Source organism: Cystoisospora suis, assembly GCF_002600585.1.
Source record: "Cystoisospora suis strain Wien I chromosome Unknown contig_1085, whole genome shotgun sequence".
NCBI classification, from domain to species: domain Eukaryota; phylum Apicomplexa; class Conoidasida; order Eucoccidiorida; family Sarcocystidae; genus Cystoisospora; species Cystoisospora suis.
Genome location: NW_027153886.1, coordinates 619 through 21004, shown reverse-complemented (window position 1 = coordinate 21004; position 20386 = coordinate 619). Strand labels below are relative to the sequence as shown.

The following is a 20386-nucleotide window of genomic DNA, read 5'->3' as shown; positions in this document are numbered from 1 at the left end:
GAAGGAAGCTGTGATGCTGGAATCTACCGCGGTGTGAGTACTCCGGCGAAAGGAGCCCTGCGGCGGAGCAGACCGGGCAGCGACTCCTGCTGACGCCCTGTGTTCGGTGGCGACCATCTAACTACCTTGGACAAAGTGTCCGAGTACGGATCGTAGCTCCACATGCAGCCTTGCAAATCTTCGATGACCCAGGAGGGCCCGACGTGCTGTCTGCGAAAAAACCGGAGGAGCGCAAAACTCGACGGAGAAGGAGTCTGCACATTCCTTGGGATCTGGTTCGCAATTTGTGTGTCTCTTCGCTGCCGGGATGCCTTGGTTGGTCCGATAAGGACCAGGTGGGTTTGGTCATTGGTGGGTAACCTGCCTGTGCGTCTGCTGAAAACCGACTGCGTTGAGTCAATGAACTTTCCGATGACCGTCCTGACGCGCGCCTGCTGCCTGGGTGTCACACGAGGTCCCCGTTGAGGAAAGGCTTCTCTCTCAAAAGCTTCAAAACCTCCCTGGCTCCTGCGGCCCGCAAAATGGTGTGGGTAGCTCCTACACAGTGGAGCGGCGCATGTGCACGTTGTACTTTCAGGTACGACTAAATCCATGTGACGCACTGCGCTTAGGCCTGATTGCCCGTCTTTGTCGCACCAGATCAAGTGCCTCAGACAGTCGTCTCTGGGACGACGAGAACGGCCAGTGCAACCGGCGAGGCGGTCGGCAGAGCGGCGAGGGCCAGGAGAGGTTTCAGTGCTTACAGAGAGGAAGCAGCATGCGTATTGATCGCGACGTGCCTAATGCCTCTCTTGTGAGGCATGTTCACACAGCGTAGCATACAGACGCAGATTTCCATGCGTTCGTCTACCTGCTCTGCACCAGCCTTGATTTCCTCGAGAGGCCACCTGTACAATAGGTGAAACGGCAGTTTCGGGACGGGACAGCGTCATCTCAGAAACTTGCCGATTTCTCAGCCGCGTGGTTTATATCTGCTCGTTTGGAGGTTTGCGCCTCCTGTGGCTACAGCACGCCCAAAACTTGCCGCGAGGTGCTCACGCATGCTGCTGTCGCTCCGGAAGCGTGAGGTGCTTAGGCGCCGAGAAGGTATCCAGCATTCCACCAGCGAAGGACAGAGTATCTACGAGGAACGAAAGTGAGATGTGACAGGCAAAAGGATTAGCGTCCGAGATCACACACCAGCTAACGAGCGACGGTCAGCTGCACTCCGTCAAAGGTTCTTCGTTCGCGTGGCCCCCCCCAGACTCCTCTGCTCCTTGCGCGACCAGTAATAAAGTAACTCGGATAGAAGACCCTGTGTTTCTTTTCCACCCAGTCGCCCCAGACCAAAAGATCATTAAGATTTCCTCTTACTCATGCTATAGAGCTCATACGACAACAGACTTCGCGCCGCGGAGAGCAAACTAAGGCGTCCTTTCCCTTTCCCTTAAGGCCTCCTGTTGGCTACCCAAGGTCGTCTCCAGCCCCTAGGCAAGGCCTTAGCGACTAACCATTTTATCTGGCCGTCCTGGCCCGCGGTGACGATCTTGGTCGGATCCAAAGGATCTCTGAACATGCTGCAGACGAGGCCCGCGTGACAGGGCACTCCGACAGTGACGATCGATGGGAGGGGCGCCGCGTCGTCCTGGGGTAACGCACCACCAAAGTCTGCATTTGCCCCGTCTCCGCCAGCGCTCAGCAAACTGCTTTTCCGACTGCCCCGACGGAGATCGCATGGACCCCCAAACCTTAAGCTTGATCTTCTGTGAGCAAACGCTTCTCTGCCAACGCTGCTCCGCCTGCCCCCTCCTGGGCCACCGTCTGGTTGCGGACGCGTGCCGTTTGCTCGCGTCGTACCCAGGCGGGATGACGCGCACGGAAGTGCTCCGGGCTCTGGGCTGCGGCCTTGCTTATTCCCCGGGTTACTGCCTCCCCCTCCCGCAGAGCAATCCTCTGTCTCGTTCCTTGTTGGCTGGGATGCCCCGGTCGTGTGTTCGGCCCGCGAGGGCGAAGGAGGCCGGGGCCTCGCCGGAAGCGCGACCGTGACCGCTTGCTTGACTTCTGCTTTAATGAAACCCCCCTGGGCGCAGGTAAAGAGTGACAGAACAAAGAGAGGACGGCATTCGAATCACAGTCTCCTTACGGCTTTACGCGCGTTTCAAGTGAGGTGGATGGTAAAGTGTTGGGTTCCCTCTGTCCAGCCGTGGACAGGAACTCAGGAAGACTGGCATGCCCGGCATGTTTTGCTTGCCCTTGAAGACAAGACATGATTCTGCTATGAGTACCACCGACTACCGGGCCACTCGCAGGTGACCTGTGGACAGTGCGGTCGTATGTAGGAGCGTCGGCGGCCCGACTTGGGCATCGTTAGTAACTGGGTACTGTGTGAATCGCTCTGTAAGGAATCCAAACCGGGGGGCTTCCACGCCGCTAGAGTTTTCCGATTCTCACAATGCCTCGAAGTGAACTTCCATGCTCTGATACGGACGAAAACATATATGTATATATATATATGGCAAATCATTTCTCAAAAAAGTCACCCCTGCAGTTCAGGGTCGCAGGCGGTGGTGTCTGGTCGTTTGCTTCACTCAGCAGAGAAGACTTGCTACGCTTGGTGTCTCATGTGCGATTTTCGAGTGACCGCGTTAGTTCCGTTTAGTCCTGCTCTCCGGGAAAGCCATCGCCAGTTCAGCAGCCCTGGAGTTGTTTGAGCCAGGCTACGCCAGATAGTACTACAAGTACTGCAGTTGTTTTCGTTGATCTGCGTGGGCAGAATCCATCTGCGGCGAAGCTCCCATGTGCAGAAACTGACGGAAACCAACCGACCTGGCGCGCGAAGGGAGTGCGGCAACACGGACGCGTACTTGAGAACGCGGCACTTTGATGCGGTCACTAGGTGCTCACCTCCCACAAGAGTAGTTTCCCATACTCCGAGCCCGAAAGCAACCACCCGTCCGCCAGCTCGACGAAACACTGCACGTCGGAGAGCTCGACTGCGCCAAACTTGCACGCTTGGCCCTGTTTGGAGACAGCAGTCACAATGGTGTAATGGAGTAGTTTGTCTGGTGGCCTAAGAGATCGTTGAGCACGGCGCCGAGTCCAGGGCGAGAGAGGAATCTCGTACTCCCGGCATGACACCTCGTTCAGATTACATGAAAATCGGGCCCAACTTTAGTTGACCTGCGTGACGCGTCTATCGACTCGACTAGGCATCGAACACCGGACCCTCACTGCAAACCATGCACTTATACAGCTGTGTTCTCGTCACCCAGTATCGAAGACCGTACCTGGCAAATGGATTGTGGTTATGCGGCTGCTAAACTGTCCACTCATTTCTTACGAAGGGGCCGCAGCTGACAGCAAAACCTGATAGCAGGTGGGACAACAGCACTTTTTACCTGCAGTTTGAGGCCTGTAAACGTCTTCGCAACGGTCCACAGTTTCATGTGCCTTGCTCCCGAGGTTGTCAGCTGGTACGGGAAGAGATGCGACCTAGAAACCACAGTTCATACAGGCGGCATACGTAAACAGTGTGCTCGATAGTCAGGCTCAGAACACGCGATGGACGACCTTAAGGGATTCACGCTCCTACCGCCCGGCCCCCCAGGCAGGAAACATTGTCTTGCGAGTCTGCAGGCAGAGCTGTGGTGCAAGGTGTACTCGGGGTGTTGCTTTTGCGGCTTGAAAGAAGGGAGATTCGGGCAGACTCTGTCCAACAACCAACGAGAAGAAACGATCATGGGAGCTGAGTAACAGGGAGTGCTCCAACCGAAAGAACTGCGCCATAACCTATAAACCCCCTTATTTGTTTTGACAGCACTCGAGCGTTGATCAGAACTAACCAACCAGCAAATAAGGAAACACCTTGCGAAAATGTACTTCTGAGGCACCACATGACACCGGAGTGCCGGCAGTCCCGGTGGCGCCTTCTTTTTTTCCGTGAAGCCCTGTCTGAAACGAACGTTCCGTCCGGCTTCTCGCTCTTTCTTTGGACCTGGAGCTGCTGATTCAAGTGTAGCTTCCAGAGAGCCGTACCAGCCGACAGTCGAGACTTCCTGGCCGCTCGCCTTGAACCGGAGGAGAGCCGTCCCCTGGTAGACATTCCACAGGGTTAAGTAGTAGTCGGGCTCGCACCCGACAGCGGCAAGAATTACAGTTCTTGAGGAGTTGAAGTTACTCTGGGAAGCATCCGCAGCTGACTGCTTCAATGCAGCAGAAGATAGCTCGGCGCTTGCGGGACTGCCCTTGTCCTGATTGGATGGTTGACCACCCGTCCACTGGGTCGGCACAGTGGGTCCGTCCCCGGTTTTCTTGCCATCCCCTTCCACTCCCTGCTGCGCCGACTCTCTTCTCCCCTCGCCGCGACCTAACCGAGAACCATCTTCGGACTGTAGATCTGCAAGCTCGAAACTTTCATCTCCCGACGCGATGTCTGGCGCCTTCAGCGTGTCCGATCTAACATCGCCAGCAGAAGAGGCTCCTTCGCGGCTGGTCGGTCCGCCTTTCCCCGGAGACCGAAACTCTTCGCCATTTCGTATTCCTGAGCGACACGACGCACAAATTGTAGAGAGGTCTATTCCCACAACACTATCGGAGGCACTTGACAACGCGACAAACCAGGCACCAGTTGCTGTAGCTTTCTCGGGACTGCTACTTTTTTTCAGACTAGTATAACAGTAGCCCTTAAAGCCTACATTCCTGCCTCCTCACAAAACACGGACCAATGAGTGGTCCATCTGGAATGATACTGTTCTAGTCCATGCAGGCAAGGGGAAGCACGACTCCAACGCGAAACTCAGCCGAAGAACGTCTTCGGTAGCTAGTCACTATGTGAGCGATCGAAACCAGGCTAAGCTTCCAGTTTCTGTAGCTAGCCCTTCCCGACACAAGCCCAGCAGCTGACACGCTATTTCAGCATTACATGAGTAGCGTCCGGCCGCTCCTGGTGACCAGTCACTCGGCAACGGCACCCTTGCCTCACCTCCTTCTCCAATGTCGGGTGCGGCGTCACCTCCCGAGCTGAAGCACTCGATACCCCGAAACGCTGCGCAGGTGTAGCCCCGTAGACTGCCGCCGTACAGAGTTCTCAAGAGCTTGTATGTGCGCGTCGAATAGATGTGCACCGCTGCACGAGCGCAAAGCAGGAACAGCCCTGGCTCGCATACCGTTTCAGTTGCGTTCGGACAGCTGGCCGAGAACGCTTGTCACTGTCACCGCGACGGCCTAGGGGACTCCCAAGCTGAGCGCGTGGCAACAACAGGCGCTGGGCTTTTTATCGAAGTGAGCCGGAGAAACGAAGTGAGGGTGCGTGTTTCAGGCTTACATGGCGGAGTGAAGTTGCTACACTCACACACCGCGAGCAGCTGGTGCGCAGGATCAACCGCCAGGGTTGAGATTCCCCCTCCGCCACCCTCGCCGTCGCAGTAATGCAGGATGAACGACTGAATGCCGGTCTGCCCTCCACCGGGCGACTGACGTTCTTCTTGGGATGGCTCACGTAGACGCAGGAAGACTGGCTCTTTTTTCAGACCGCTAGACTGGAATTTGCCGAGGTATCGGTTCTGAAGGTCCATCCGGGCAGTCGTTGTAGTGGTGCAGAAGTGAGCACGTTGCACGATGACTTGTCTTCCGCTCACGTAGGCGAAAGAGCTCTCGTCGATGATCCAAACATTTGTCCGCCTGCTGAAATCAAAGCCCCTCGCTTGGAGGAGGCGAAATGGCTCGACGATGCCGTCTGCCACCCGGCCAGTGTCCTGTTCGAGAAGCGAGCTGACACCTGCTCTTGATGGCTGCATAGCAGCCAGTTCAGTACTCTTGCTTTCCATGGGACTGGTTCTGACGCAGCAACGCTTTTGTCGGGCACTCAACATCGACCTTAAAAAAGGAACCTGCCCAGGATCTGCTTCATTGTTCAGATCTATGTAAGAGACGGCTTGGAGCTCTGGTGGCACACTTTTGCTGCCTCCGCTCGAGCGAGTCCATGAGTAGACTCTTGAAAAGCTCAGCGAGACGCTAGATTCCACAATACTCGCAAAGCGAGAGGTTAAGCAGGAGATATGCCAGAAGTTATTCAGGGAAGTTCACCACCCTAGCTTCCTCGCTTCACAGCCCAGGGAGCTTCTCATCCGTAAGTGGGGTACCAGGATCCTTAAATACTGTATGGGACCCAGGCATTACGTGGGGTTGCTTCGAGGAATGCCTGATCGTGACAAGAGCGCAAACGTCGTGGGGCCTCCGAGCGCCACATGCGCGCGTGCACTGGCCCAAGTGGCCTCTTTTTCAGTTAACTTCTTATGCTCGCGTGTACGCAACCGCTAGTACCGCTCCTTCTCCGATGCGTGGCTTTTGCTTGAGTGCTCTACTCTGTGCACCGTTCTTCTTCGACTTGGACTTGTGCTCGAGACTCCTCCCACTACGACTACTCTGTGCGTCGCGATGCTGGCCTGGCACTCACGCTTCACTGTTCGTTCCAAGGGTAAACCCGTGACCCCGAGCTCCTGCCGCCTCGCAGGCAGATGACACTTTTCTGCTCCCCAGAGCTTTCGCAATGCGAACGACCTGGCAGACGTCGCACAGGGAGCACGCGCCCCAGGAGTGGCGGGATGACAATGGGATCATCGCATCCGCTTCACTCCAAGCGCTCTCCACGAATTCCAGGAACCTCAAGAAACAACTCTCTGCCACTTGCTGGCTAGCATTCTTTGTTGTTTTTTTCATCTTACGGGACACCCTACTGGCGTGCGCACTGTTGACACCCGTTCCCCTATCGACGGTAGGGAAGCACTGCAAAGCTCGACGGTGGCGGTAAATGTTTGCACGTTTCCCAACACAAGTGACAAGCGTATGGTGCCGGTGTCACTTCAGTAAACTTCTCCGGAAGCTCCGTCAAAACACTCCGCAGACGAACCTTGCTGACGGGTGGTCTTCCCTCATTTGTCCGGACATGCAACCCCGCGCCCGCATCCTTCCAGGAGCTCCGCATGCTAGCGTTGCCTGATTACGAAACTTCGCGCCGAGCTGCCCTTACCGAAGAATTTGCCCGCAGTGATGGTGCTGTCAAAGTAGCTTTGCTGGTAGTTATTATCAGGTGTCCCGACCCCAGTGCCCCTCACAGTTCCTGCCGCGTTGCTATACTCGACCTAATGGTAGCAGACACACCTTAACAAATCCGGTGAACGCAGCGGGAACGCCTTCAGAAGAGCTTCAGTGCTCGCGGAATTCCGACCGGACGCTCCAACGGTGGACGCCTCACACAGAGGGGGCGCTGTCTCACACATCCGGTGTTCTGAGTCCGAAAGCCTCCGTGACGTGGCTCCGATGAGATGTCTGACTGGCCTGCGCGCGTCCACCGTCTACGCAACCGAGAGGAGAGGCTGCAAGTGCAAGAGGTACGCTGATTGAAGTTGTGGCGACCAATCACCCCACATGCAAACCCGCGAGTCTTGTAACCGGACGTGTTTTGGGTGCAAGGTGTGTGGGAACTGCAGTATAAGTTGATGCGGTATAGTCCTCTCCGTGGAAACGTTCTTTGGTGCATGCAGGCATCAGTACCTGCTGAAGGTGAACGTAAACACAAAAGGCGGTGGATTGCCGGGTACAAAACTCTAGAAATGGCAGGGTGCAGCTCTGAACGCTAGCCCATGCTCCCGGCAACTCAGAGCTACTGCCACTGCACAAACTTAGAGTGCCGCCCTTATAAGGGTACCGGCAGCATGCGAGTACGCAATCCATCTGAAATCGATGAAACGTCTGTTCTGATCTAAAGACGAAGAACGGCCGTCTACGCTCGGGTTTTTACGCCCGGGAAAACGGCACTTGCTGCGACTTCCCCGCCGGATTGAGCGCCTGGCCGTCTATAGCGGTATAAAAGCTGGTACGAGGATGTGCCTCTTGAGGTCGCTAGGTATCTGTACTCGTTCTGGTGAAAGAAGGATCTGCGGATTAGCGTCATCATTCGAACCAAAAGACTACTCTGGTCCCCGTGCACCCTAGCGCGAGCCTGGCTCAGGGTCGGCCACTGCCCGCGGCTGGGACAGAGCTACCGGCCCGTTTCCCGTGCATCACTATATGTATATACACATGAGTCGACATAGATATATATATACATATATATATGTGAATGTGTGCTCAGTCATATAGTGGCCTGCAGTCACGAGACGCCAGAAGAGACGGCGGCAGCTTAGTAGGTGAAGAAAGCACAGGGTCACCAGTTGGACAGAAGCAGCAACAGACAGCCCAAGAATGACAGAGGACTTCTAGGTCCGGGGATGAGAGTAAAAATCCGCCTTTGGTCCTAGGGGAATCTCTGGTACCCCCTTCGGCCCTCCGGTGAGCAAAGGTTTTTCATCAGGCTCTTTCAATGCTTCCCGGCACCCCGCAGGCGCCGCTCCAGCCTCATTCGGCGCCTTCTTTTTCTTCTTGATGCCGACACTCTCGCCTCCTCCCGTAGCACCAGTTTCTGCTGAACTCGTTGCGGGGGTTTGAGAACCGGGAGGTGGCGGAGGGTAAATGGGGGAACAAGAAGTCATGCGCGTATCGTCGTAAGCACACAGCATTTGCTGGACTTGCCTATGTGTATGGAGTACCTGTCTGCACCGGTTGAACTTCCGCCGGCTAGCGTTGCAGAACGCCAAGAGACAGTGCTCCGCTAGCAGCTTTACGTCCAGTGTCCTGAAACGGTCTGGCTCTGAAACGCCAAGAGAACCCGCGGCAGTGGATCCTGGGGATAAGCCTGAGAATACACTGTCCTGCATCAGAGGTGGTAGCACCGGCCCCGTTATGGACGATTCAGACTGAATTGCAATGGCAATTGACACTGCCCTTTCCACCTGGAATGAGAAAAAACACAAATCAGAACTCCGAATTTTCCTGCCGGATACTGCTATAGGAGGGGACACGCGACTTCCGCACGCCCCTCGGTTTCTCAGACACAGGTGAGAAACCCTCTCCTGCCTTCCCGCCACAAAAAGACAGCTGACGCTCTCCTACCCGCTTGACAGCCCGGAGAATTGGACGGCACAACGTAACACAGCGGAGAGTCGATCAGTAGCTGGTTCTCGAACTGCTTACCGCATCGTCAATGAACTGGAGGCACAGCCTCACCATAGCGTCCACAGCTTCCGCCTCCATGGCCTCGATATGGGGGTCCGCAAATGCACCCATTAGTGACGCGACTGTAGACACGTTACAGTCAGTTAGGGCCTTAGAAAATCGCTTACTCTGGGACGAACAAGCACTCAAACCTACACTGCTACCAGCCAAAACACTAAAGCAACCAGAACACCCACAGCTACGTAGATTAACGTCTAGCATAGCCCCGGAGCAAGTATGTCTGACTGGTCGTATCCATACCGTGCCAATTGGACACGACGCCTGTTGCCCTTAGCATGAGAGGCTAAACAGCGGCCCTAGGGCCATGCACTTTTTTCTACTGCAGAGAAGGTCACCTCCTAACGTGTGTATAACGGAGCTCTGGAAGGAGCACAAAAAAGATGTTGCAGTCTCTGGACCTCCCATTTGTCACGGAGAGGAGGCTGTACAAAGCGCGAGTCAATGCTTGTACCCCTGGGATGCTCGGTTGCGCACGACACAGGCCTGCCCACACAGCAGAGTGTGAGAAGCACCCTGCCAAGGTGAAATGCCGCTTACTCGGTGAGAAACACTCATCCATGATAAAGTCATCTATCACAGATTGATTCAGAAGTGCGAGGCGGAGATCCGCATCGATGCGACACCTTGTGCGTGTGCTTGTTTGCGGGTGTAGGAGACGGCACATACACATAAGTATACGTGATTGAGGGACTGTGCAGGAACACTTGGCTCGAAGACCTGTTGTTAGTGAATGAGAAGCACTGTCAGTCTACCAACACACTAAGAAAATCAATGGTGAGTCCTTTTGGTTGCTCCTACCATCTTCTGTGAAGTCAAAATAATCCTGGAGAGTGAACCCAGTTTCCGCCTCTCTCAACTCTTCTCCTGTATCTTCATCTTCCTGTCCAGAACCACTAACTTCTCCTGTTTCTCCACTCGCGACCTTCCCTCCTTCCTTATCTCTCCAGTGAAAAACCCCCGGGCTGTCTCCTCTTATTCCTGACGCGCCGTCTCCTCCACGCTTAGTTTTGTCTTCCGTCTTCTCACTCGTGGTCAGATCGTTCACTTTCATTCTCTTGGGCGCACGAGCTTCATGAGTCCCATCTTCTCTCATTGCATCAGCATCACGTAAGGCCTCGTACCTGTCGTACCTCGCGTCCGTCGACTCCGCATTGCTGTCAACCCTTCCGCCTCCTTGGTCTGTTTTCACACCGGTAACTGTGGTCTGCCCGGTCCCAGGCTCTCTACCTTCCTGCCCAGTCATTGGTCTGTTGCCAACACGGGTAGCGTCAGGGAACTTGGATCCTCCAACAGGCTCTTCCTCTTCCGCGGAATCCTTTCCAATCTCCGCTTTTCTTTCTTGGCTTGGACCGTCTACGGGGTTACTCGCTGCCCCTGTTACTCCACCGCTTGACATCTTGACTGAAATTCTGTCTCGGTCCCGCTCATTCACATCTGAAAAGGCCACTGCATGTGCATCCCGAGACGGTGGGGCGGCATCTCCTCCTCGATCCCCGATGCCGGGTTCGCTTTTTGGGGGTCGCTGCTGCTTCCTGGACGTAGAAGGCGACTCGCAGGTCTCTTCAGCTACGATGTCTGAACCTGCCGGAGAAGGGCGTCTTTGTTTAGAGGAAGAAGAGCGCTCCAGTTTCGGCGACTTGTTTCCTGATTCAGAAACGGAAGGATGACGAAGCTGACTGTGGGCCGAGCCCAGCTGAGGCAAGCTTTCCCCCGGAGAGATGAATTGACTGGAAGGCATCCTGTGTTGCATCGTGCTTCCCGGGGGTTGTTGCATAGAGGACTGGGTTTTTCCGTAGGGATAACCGGACTGGACCTGAGGCTGCTGAGACTGGAAGATATTTTGATGGACGTGCAGGTGGGATGAAGATGAGGGCTGAGAGGTGAGAGGGTGATAGTGAAGCTGGTGTGGGGGAGTGGGGCGAGCCTGCAGTATCGCCTGTTGTTGCTGCGACTGCATGTGTCCAATAGCATGCTGTTGCGGAGACTGTGTAGGTTGTGAGTGAGGATGTAGCTGACTGTGCTGTAGGCGTGCCTGAAGCTGTTGAGGAGGCGGCTGTAGCAGCTGTTGCTGCTGTGCATGACGCACCAACGACTGGTGCTGGAGCGGTTGGTGCGCGTGAGCAAGCTGCACCTGTTTCGACGCCTGCTGGGGTGAACTTTGCAACTGCGAGGCTCCTGCGGTCTGCTGTGGCTGCTGCTGACGCCCCTGCTGTTGTTCCTGCAGCCTCTGAGCCTGTATCGGAGGATGATTCGGAGACTGACTGTGCGTCCGAGAAACCGGCTGCTGTTCCTGCTGGTGGGCCGACTGCCGCTGTGTGTGCTGTCGGAGTTGCGACTGCTGCTGCTGTTGGTGAACGGTGTCGGGAAGCTGCGAAGAAAGCGGGGTCACCTGCGTGCGCTGGAAAGCCGCTTGCTGGATACCTCCCTGTTCTGACAGTAGCTGCGTACCACGCTGATGGTACTGCACTCCCTGCTGGTGAAGAGCCTCTGCGGGAAGCGGTTGCCCGCCTTCTGCTGGCGCCTGGAAAAGACCACCCTGTTGTGGTATCACGCCCCTGGTGGGAACTGGCTGGGACTGCTGGTTTCCATCTTGGTGCCTGGAGTGAGCTTGCTGGGGGTGAGGGGGGGTCTGTGAGCTGTTGAACGAGGACGGAGACTGCCGCTGCGACTGCCCTTGCTGAGAAGGTCCACGGGGGAGGTACGGAGTCTGCTGCACTCCAGGAGCAATGCCTCGTGAAGACAACGCTTCCTGTGGCTGCTGCGAAAACTGCTGGCCACCTACTCCCTGGTCCTGATGAGAGGCCGGAGCAGAACCAGACGGGGAGTAATAGGACTGTCGCATCGATGCTATGCTTCGCTGATGTGTTTGCGGGGGAAGCTGATGCTGCGTACTCGGTGGTGCCTGGAATGGCTGTTGCGTCGCGGCAACCCCCGTACCCGGCGGAAGCGGTCCCCCTTGCGGCACAGACTGCATGAGCGCGTGCGGGGACACTTGCTGCTCATTTGACTGCTGTGAGGTGTGCAATCCTGGTGTCTGAACACCGTGTACTTGCTGGAACTGGGACTGCGGCCCGTGCATCTGCTGCTGATTCATATTGCTCTGCATGTTTTGGGGTGGAGACAAAGAATGCACGTGTGTTTGCAGTGATTGGACACAGCCCCCCACTGCCTGCCTCGCGTCAGCCGCAGCAAGCAGTTGTTGGGATAGTCCTCCTCCGACTTGTCGAGGGTCCTGGACGGGGGTGCCAGCAGGAGGCTGCTGCTGCGGACCCCTTTGAGACTCTTCTGAGGGTGGCGAAGCAAATGAGGTGGGGAGAGTCGCGACTGCGGCTGCTGCTTCGTCTTTTGATCTGCTATAGTTTGTATAGAGCAAGTGGTCTTGACGTGCACAGCTGCGCACTCCGGAACTCCCGTCCGGTGCCCGCTGCATGTTTCCCGGCCTTCGCTTTCCTGCTCCCGCATCGGAGCTGCTCCCGCTACCTGAAAGCGTGGTACACTCGAGAGAAGAATTGATCGAGTACCTGCTGTCTTGAGACGCAGGCGGAGCAAGTAAAGGGTAATGAAGCTGAACTGCGTCGTGCTGTTGGTGGGGCTGGCTGTGCCCCGGCACGGTCTGGTGCTGCCGCTGACCGCCTGGTGGTCCCACATAAGACGGGGAAGCCTGCCTTTCCCCTACACCCGGAAACAGGTCAAGAGTCACAGTTGAAGGCGAGGAAGAAGGACCGGAGAACGGAGACTGAGGAGAGCCTTCAGTATTATGCTGGCTCGTCATGATAACCGCAAGGCGCCTCCACAGAGAGGTGGAGCCGGCAGAAGTGGAGAAGGCGAAACACTGCACGTCGTCGAGCCCAAACTGAGCACGTAGACGAAGAGGCTCAAGTCCGGGCAGCCGACGGTGCAAAAGCAGAAGCAACAAAGCAGGCAAGAAAAAGCGCGGCGAGGGAAAAAAGACGGCCCATGAGAACTCAGCAGAGGCCTCGGAAAATTGATCACAGGACGTGAGGAGTTGATTACAAAAGAGCAGACACACCAGGAAAGAGAACCCGGAGAGCCAGCATACATGCAGGCGCACAAGCGGGAGAAGAGCAAGGAAGAAACGATAAAGAGGGTACCGGGACAGACATGAGTTACCCAAGAAAATGCAAGAAGCAAACACGGACAAGCCGTGAAAGATTCAGAATAGCAGGCAAAATAAATGAATACAGAGAGCTCTCTGCGCTGTGGTGCAAGATGTGAACTGCGTTACTCACGTCTTACGACACTATGCTGCGTATCTATGTTATATGCGGATGCTGCAGTGAAGTGACATAAAGGAAAAGCCCCGTGGAGCCAAGGCGCACAAGCACACCCCGGGAGGTGGACAAAGCAGTAAACGAACTTTGACCGGCAGAGAAAGACAAAGGAAGATGTGCAATGAACGAGTGTGAAAAGGAGGAATCTGGAGAGAAATGACACTGCAAGGCTGCAAACTTCCGCGAAGACATGCGCGAAGGTCCTCGCTCCCTCCGTTCTAGTTGCGCGTGCGTGGATACACACGGACCATGAGAACGCAGTGAAGCGGACTGATTCGGACCTGCTGGTCCAGCGCGTCTAGCCCGGAATTAATTGCCCCGAAGCCTCGTGTTCAAGACTTCGACAGCGTCGTTGCTTGTATAACTGGAGGCCTCCCGGAAGGAAGAGTTTAGTTGTCACCACTAAGCCACTACAAGCAGATCTGGAGAAGTGAAGGAACCATTTTCACTTTTTTGACTGTGAACAGGCCAGCTTAGAAGCCAGCAGTCTCGGGGGCTTCTCCACCGCAGCATAAGAAACGGAGACGTAGTGCAGAAAGACTAGAAAACTGCCCATAATAAGAGACAGGTTTGGAAGGCTTGATGAAGTTGTACTGAAGAACTCTTCGTTCACCCGCCTTCATTGTGCGCTGTGCAGCAGCAGCAGCCAGAGCCGACAGGGTAAGAGAACTTATACCGCTCCTCAGATCTTCCTCGATCCTAGACAACAAAAGGAGGGGGATTAGCTCAAGCAGCGAGGCCTCGCTGCCCGTTGTAAGGGAGAGGACGGCTTGGAGGCGGAACATTTCCGCAGGTTAGCGGAGCTCAAGTGTGACTTCGAGCGAAACAAGGGACCGCATGCAATGAAACGCGCGGGAAAACTACCCTCGAATTTCTTCTTTCTTCACTGGAGAGCATCGAACTTCGGTTTGCAAGCAGTCTTCTGCATAGTCACTCACACGTTCTAGTGAAAAGAAAAAGCTCTCCCGGGAGATATTTTTGTACCTAATAAGATGACGTTATGATATCTCTCCCTTACGCGTTGTGCCGCCTGCAGAGGGTCTCGTAGTTCCTTTTTCCTCTTCTTCGGAGCTTCTCTTCGATAGCAGCACACTTTCCCCGTGTGTTTCCGTTGCAGACGTCCCTGTCGTGGCTGGTCCCGGCTCGGCTTTAGGCGAATCGCTGCGACCATGGCACACACGACACGAAGTGAACCACGAAGGCGGGCATAACGTGCCAAGATGTTTTCTTCCTTCCTGCGTCCGGGATGGGAAGCAGTGGTGGCGAGGAGAGAAGACCTGGTCTCGGGGGCACGGAAAAGTATACGTCTAGGCGTTCAACGACTTGCGCCCCCAAAGTCTGTTAAGCTGTCTCCTTGTTACAGCGCTCGTCGTTCTCCGTGTGTGTGTCGTCTCCTCTCCCCGCCGCCTCCTGCCCACATTTCTGTTTCAGGCGCTGTTTCGTTTTCCGTTGTCAAATCCACTTCCTCTCTCCGAGACGGGTGTCGCGTCCCGGCTTTTTCATTGTCTCTCCTTCCTCCTTTCCCGCGTTCTTCTGATAGGATTCTAGGAGACAGTCTGGCCGCTACACGCGGACCGCAGTCAACGCCCCCGGGGTGTACAAGCCTCTGGTTGGGAGAAAGGAATTCTTCGCCTTCGTGCCCACGACCCCCTGCCGGCCCGTCTCTCGGTGCCCAGAGTTTCCATTCTTTACACAGAAAGTTTTTGCCCCCCTCAACTCTCTATCTACAGTCTTTGTTTTCCGCTGTGGCAGAACACACTGATTCTTTGTCACCGTCCATCAGTTCCTCCGTCACTCTTTATCCTATCTCCCGCGTCGCGTCATCTGCTTTGTGGCATTCTCCCTGTTTCGGTTCAACCAACGCTCATAGCTTTCTCTGCGCGACGGAGCAGCGGAGGTCTTTAGTTGAGGTCAAATTCACGCAGCAGAAGGGCAAAGACACCTCACAAGTCCCATTTAAGGTAGGATGCAGGATGGAGATAAAAGTGTAGGTCGATCTACTGATCCGGGCTGGTAGCAGACGAGCGCCTGACAGCGTTTCTTTGCGCGCGTCTGTACACACAAGTCTGTCCATTTCCTGAGACTTATACGTGATCGTACCAGAGTTCTTGAAAAGGGAATGAAAGGTCAACAGAGCCACAACAGGAAGGACGCTGAGATCTAGTGCGGAGTGACCTTACCTACACTCGACGTCAACGCCTAGAGAGAGAACTTTGTTTATTGTTGCGGAGTTCCTCTTCAATTTTGGAGAGTGGTGTGATTATCCAAAGAAAGCAGCTCAGGAGGCGCCTCCTTGAACTGTATTAGTGGAATGTCTCTTCTCTTGTATTTTTCTTCTTGCCTACACCTCCAGGTGGTCCGCACCCCTTCAGGCAACCTTCCGGTTTATGCACGAGTGCGGAAGCACGGTACAGCGGTCACAACCATTATCCGGCATGCATTTGGGGACATTACTGTAAGGCTGAACTTGCTTTTCGCAGGCTACTTTCCTCACTGATAGAAGAAAACATGGCCTGCACTGGAAACTTCAGTTTTGCCTTCCTTGAGACAGTTTAGGTGTCTTCTTCACGTACTCAAGGTATACGGTACGCCTTTCATCGCTCGCCATGAAAGGGTAGGGAAGAGGCTTGGAGTTCATTCTCTTGCCGTACCCCAGGGCATACTAATATATGTATACACATATCTCTATGGTTTGGGGTCACTCCGTCTTAGAACAAAACAGGGACTACGCAAGAGGTGCAGATACTTCTTCGGCAAAGGCCTTTCTCCATTGCTACAGGTATACTCGGTAGGCACGTGTATGCTCCGTACATATGACTAGTCCGTGAGGTGCTCTTCAAACGGCAAGGAGACCCGCAGCCCAAGTAGCTGTGTCTTCGGCCCTGCGACGAATCTCGGAACTCATTGCTTTTTTTCCTAGTGCCGGAACCTTCCTCCCAGTAGTGTTTGGCGCAGCCTTGCAGAATGTGGCTACTTGAAGTTGTATGTTCTCACACATCTCAAGTGTCTGGTGTCGGCGGCCCGGCAGGGTGGCACCGTTACATACGCCAGAAATCTTTGTTGACCAGGGGAGTTTTCATGCAGCTACGCCGGTTTTATGCATCTTGGGTCACTAAGAGTGGTCCGACCGTTTGTGTTCCCTTGTGCAGGCGATGAAGAAGGATCTTATGGCAATTTGTGAGGCTCCGGTGCGGGAGCGCTGTGGAACGCTTGAAGTGAAGGGCTTGCATGTTCTGAAGGTGAAGCAATGGCTCAGGTCTCTGGGCTTTTAGCACTCTCTAAGACCCTAGTGAAGCAATCGCTCAGGTCACTGGGCTTCTAGCACTGTCTAAGACCCTAGTCTTTTGATGAACGGGGCGCGCTAGTGTGATTCCCTCAGACGGACACCTTAAGGAGGAGTACCGCTGACCCGCAGCAGCGCGGGGCGTGTTCCGCCTTCTGTCGCCTCTTGCCGGCACGCCTGCCTCCGAACGTTCCCCGCCGCATCCACGTCCGTGGCGCATTTCATGGCCTCCACCTTTTAGCTAGCTCGGGGGTGCCAAGCGCGCTGCTGGCCGTGGACGGTCGCAGCGGAGAACAGCAGGCAAACACTGTTTAGCGTTGTCTTGTCAGGAGTCTGTGTCACCTGCGTGAAGATGTACACGCGGGCTGCCGAGGTAGTGACGGTAGACCCGGTACGTGAGTCCGGCCATCTCTCGGCACCCAGGCAGCGAGGCGGTTACTGGAGAGCCCGACGTAGGTGCCTCAAGGATTCGTACAGGCCAAAGTGGACACGATTCGGTTTGCTGCCGTCTTTTGCAGTTTCCAGGAAGAGACCTCTTACGCCGAGGAATCTTGACATTTTAGTCGGCAGAACCCACTCGCAATGCTGTCGTGCCGTCACCCAGTGCAAACAAAGCACCGCTCAGCTCGCTTGCCTGACCGTTCATAGCTACTCGACAAGGCCCCGTGCCCGCACTGCTTTAGATCAGATTACAGTGCTCATACCTCTGGCCACGTGCCGAAGCGAAAGATTCCAGGCTCTCCCTTCCGCAACATCGAGTTACCGCGGGGTTCGCTCGGGTACCCACGGATTCGTGGAAAGGCCCTGCCACGAATCACTGAAAAGCAGGGATTTCGGAAGGGAGCCTAGCTGCGTTTTTCCAGCGTTGCATCCAGAGTATCCGAACTCGTTCCTTCATTACATTTCCTTTTCACCTCTGCCAGTCTGAAGAGTTACGGGCCCGCCCCCAGGGCAGATCTAGAAGCAGTCGCCACTACTTAAGATCATTGAAAGCAGCCCATCGCATTCTGGTAAGCTCCAGTCAATGTTCCCCGGTCAGGCGTGAAACGACGACTGCATGTGAATCCGCGCCGTATACCCTGACCAGGGTTCCCGGAGGCATGTTGATATAACGGCCGAGACACAGACTGCAGAAGTTTATCTCTGTTCGTCTGGCACCGACAAGTCACGCGCCCGACAACAGAGGACAAAAACGCATAGCAATACACCACTCACTACTCCAGAGCTCAACGGCACGCAACCGCCGCCTCGTAGCACGGCACGACACGTCCCGCGAAGGGCGTCACAGGCGTTCTACTACCCCGTCGCCCAAGGTGCTGCGCCCTAGCCTGCAGCAACTTGAGGTCCTCTGGCGTAGCAATGTCAGCAATTTTCCCACTCTTCCCAAGTTCCGGAGGTTGCCACTTTAACAGATGCTGGATTTCCGTTGTTCCGTATCGCTTCTTGCGTTGGCGCGACTCCAAAATTGCCTCGATCGCGTACGGGTGAGCTTCCTGCTTGACAGCGGTCATGGGCGCGGAGAAGTGCTGGCCCCCTTGGGGTCGTCGGAGATTGTACTCTGTCACGCAAATCTCGGACCCATGTGACACCTTGCACTTCCTTAAAAACGCAATCTTTACGGTACGGTGCAATCGCATCGACGGTGGGAAATTCACGACATATGCGAGATCACAAACACGTTGGAGTATGGTGAAAGGTCCCAACCAGCGGAAACCAAGTTTCCGCTCCCTTAAGTCATGCGGCCGTAGCAGACGAGCGGACACGAGAACGAGGCCTCCGGCTTGGAAGACTTCATGTCTATGCCCCCTTGTAGTTCCGCTTCTGGGCCGCCTGCGCTTTCCCGCAAATTAGCTTTTGGTGATGCCAACCGTACTTCCGCTTCGTCCAAGATGTCAGCGTGGTTGCTTCGGTCGCGTCGTGGCAGTTGCGGGAAGTCCTCCGCAGGCTCCAGGTAGACTGAAGAGAACGGACTTGCGCGGGTAGACTCATGAGGAGCGTTATTACATGCAAACTCCGCCAACGGCAAATAGGTTCCCCAGTCACTCGTTGTCCCGGACGTATCCCCATGGCATTTGAGTCAAAGTCCGGATGGTTCTCCCTGTTTGCCCGTCCGTTCGAAGAAGCGCGGCGGTGGAGAGCAGCCTCCTCGTCCCCACCCGCGCACAGAACGACACCCAGAAAGCGCTGATGAACTTCGGGAAAATTTTCAATTTTCATTTGACTATGAAATAAAAACTCGGGTCCCTGTCGGACACAATCTACTTCGGGAACGCGTGCAAGTTCCACACCCTACGGAGAAACAACTGCAAATTTCTCCGCTGTTACCGATGAGTGAGTCGGAACGAAATGAGCCATTTTCGAGAGCCGGTCTACCACAACACAAATAGAATCATAAGCACTCACGCTCGACGGCGGCAAACCTGTGACGAAGTCTATGGAGACGGACTGCCACGGCCTGCCGGGGACACTTAACGGGTGTAGCTACCGTGATGCATCTTGGTTTGTTCTTCTGGCACTGCACGCAAGTTGTCACATACTCACGCACATCGGTTCGCGTACTGTGCCAGATGAATTTCTTGGGGATCGCGTTAAGGGTCTCCTTTACCCCCGGGTGGCCCTGCAGTCAGCGAGTCACGAAACAAACGTCAGATGTGCTTGCGAGCGGCTGCCAGCACACATACACTCTAGAGAACCCTTGCTTCTTGTAAACCACTACACCGTCATGCAATATGTGATTTCGAACTCGCAACCCCTTCGAAAGTTTTGCCACCACCGATTTCGTGAACGAATCCGCTTCCTAGGCTATCAAGATCTTATCGCGAACTGAAGGATCAGCTACTAAGTGTACACCTGCCGTCTCTGCCTTCTCCTTGGTCTGTGCCCTCCCGTGAGGAATGCGCGATAGCGCATCCGCTACCCGATTTTTGCTTCCGGGAACGTCTGAACCTCAAAGTCGTAGGCCCCATCTCGAAACACGGACATTGTCATCAGGGAACCTCGTGCGCTTTGGGAAAGTGAGCGAGTGATGGTCAGTACGAACATAAACGGTGCAGCGCGTAAGTAAGAGTGCAGTTGTTCGATTGCCCACACGACCCATAAGAGTTCTTTGTCACGGAACAAATAAATGCATTCCTGCTTGGCAAGCGCTCGAGACAGGAATGCGATTGGCTTCTCCCGCCCGTCGTACTCCTGCGCTAGGACTGGCCCCAAGGCGATATGGGACGGGTCGGTACACAGTACAGACACTTCTCCGAAGTCCGAAAGAGCTAACACCGGTGGACAGCACAACCATTTTCTTAGTACATCCACAGCTTTCTGTTGCTCCCTTCCCCAACTGAATTGTGCATCCTTACGAAGAAGGCGTGTGAGAGGTAACGCGATCGATGCGAACTGAGGCACGGACATTCTATAATACGAAGCCAGGCAATAAAACCGTCTCAGCTCGTGTTTATCTGCTATAGGAGTTTCCCAGTCAACTAAGGCCTCAATCTCCTTGTATCAGGAGAGAGGCCATCACTAGACAAGTCAAACTCTAAAACAGCACCGATTCCCCGTAGAACTTGCACTTGCTTTTGTTTGCGTACAAGAACGCAACCTCTCGAGGACTTCCCTTAAGTGCACTTCGTATTTGGTGACCGACTTGCTGAACACCAGTATGTCGTCTAAGTACACAACGACTGTCCTATGTAGAAGATTGTCACGGTTCTCAAGACTTGGGCTC

General features: G+C 54.9%; 5 protein-coding genes across 5 annotated transcripts; 2 read left to right on the top strand and 3 right to left on the bottom strand.

The window, feature by feature from the left end:
* Positions 1-50: 50 nt before the first annotated feature.
* On the top strand, positions 51-2209 carry CSUI_002621 (uncharacterized protein). The gene has a single exon (XM_068062821.1). It carries the CDS (start codon positions 1603-1605, stop codon positions 2023-2025), a length of 423 nt encoding a protein of 140 aa, XP_067925205.1. The 5' UTR covers positions 51-1602; the 3' UTR covers positions 2026-2209.
* Positions 2210-3944: 1735 nt separating this feature from the next.
* CSUI_002620 (wd g-beta repeat-containing) lies at positions 3945-5102 on the bottom strand (the record flags this gene model as incomplete). Its single annotated transcript, XM_068062820.1, has 2 exons — positions 3945-4519; positions 4961-5102. Coding segments are annotated over 2 exons (717 nt in total), but the record flags the coding sequence as incomplete, so codon positions are not given.
* A 3079-nt stretch (positions 5103-8181) lies between these two features.
* Positions 8182-14095, bottom strand: CSUI_002619 (uncharacterized protein). The gene is made up of 3 exons (XM_068062819.1): positions 9889-14095; positions 9049-9152; positions 8182-8807 (listed from the first exon to the last, which is right to left on the bottom strand). The coding sequence occupies exons 1-3, from the start codon at positions 12860-12862 to the stop codon at positions 8235-8237; spliced, it is 3651 nt and encodes a 1216-aa protein (XP_067925203.1). The 5' UTR covers positions 12863-14095; the 3' UTR covers positions 8182-8234.
* On the top strand, positions 13965-16767 carry CSUI_002618 (mitochondrial large subunit ribosomal). Its single transcript, XM_068062818.1, has 4 exons — positions 13965-13972; positions 14272-15343; positions 15736-15837; positions 16532-16767. Exons 2-4 carry the CDS (start codon positions 14603-14605, stop codon positions 16652-16654), a joined length of 966 nt encoding a protein of 321 aa, XP_067925202.1. The 5' UTR covers positions 13965-13972; positions 14272-14602; the 3' UTR covers positions 16655-16767.
* A 1043-nt stretch (positions 16768-17810) lies between these two features.
* On the bottom strand, positions 17811-18834 carry CSUI_002617 (uncharacterized protein). The gene has a single exon (XM_068062817.1). It carries the CDS (start codon positions 18300-18302, stop codon positions 17892-17894), a length of 411 nt encoding a protein of 136 aa, XP_067925201.1. The 5' UTR covers positions 18303-18834; the 3' UTR covers positions 17811-17891.
* Positions 18835-20386: the final 1552 nt, after the last annotated feature.

Coding starts and splice junctions, on each gene's coding strand:
- CSUI_002621 (XM_068062821.1), top strand. CDS start 1,603: ATGGGAGGGGCGCCGCGTCGTCCTGGGGTAACGCACCACCAAAGTCTG.
- CSUI_002619 (XM_068062819.1), bottom strand. CDS start 12,862: ATGACGAGCCAGCATAATACTGAAGGCTCTCCTCAGTCTCCGTTCTCC. Junction 9,153..9,888: donor TTTTGACTTCACAGAAGATG/GTAGGAGCAACC, acceptor ACGTGTCTACAG/TCGCGTCACTAATGGGTGCA. Junction 8,808..9,048: donor TCCAGTTCATTGACGATGCG/GTAAGCAGTTCG, acceptor TTCTCATTCCAG/GTGGAAAGGGCAGTGTCAAT.
- CSUI_002618 (XM_068062818.1), top strand. CDS start 14,603: ATGTTTTCTTCCTTCCTGCGTCCGGGATGGGAAGCAGTGGTGGCGAGG. Junction 15,344..15,735: donor CCTCACAAGTCCCATTTAAG/GTAGGATGCAGG, acceptor CTACACCTCCAG/GTGGTCCGCACCCCTTCAGG. Junction 15,838..16,531: donor ATGCATTTGGGGACATTACT/GTAAGGCTGAAC, acceptor TCCCTTGTGCAG/GCGATGAAGAAGGATCTTAT.
- CSUI_002617 (XM_068062817.1), bottom strand. CDS start 18,302: ATGCGATTGCACCGTACCGTAAAGATTGCGTTTTTAAGGAAGTGCAAG.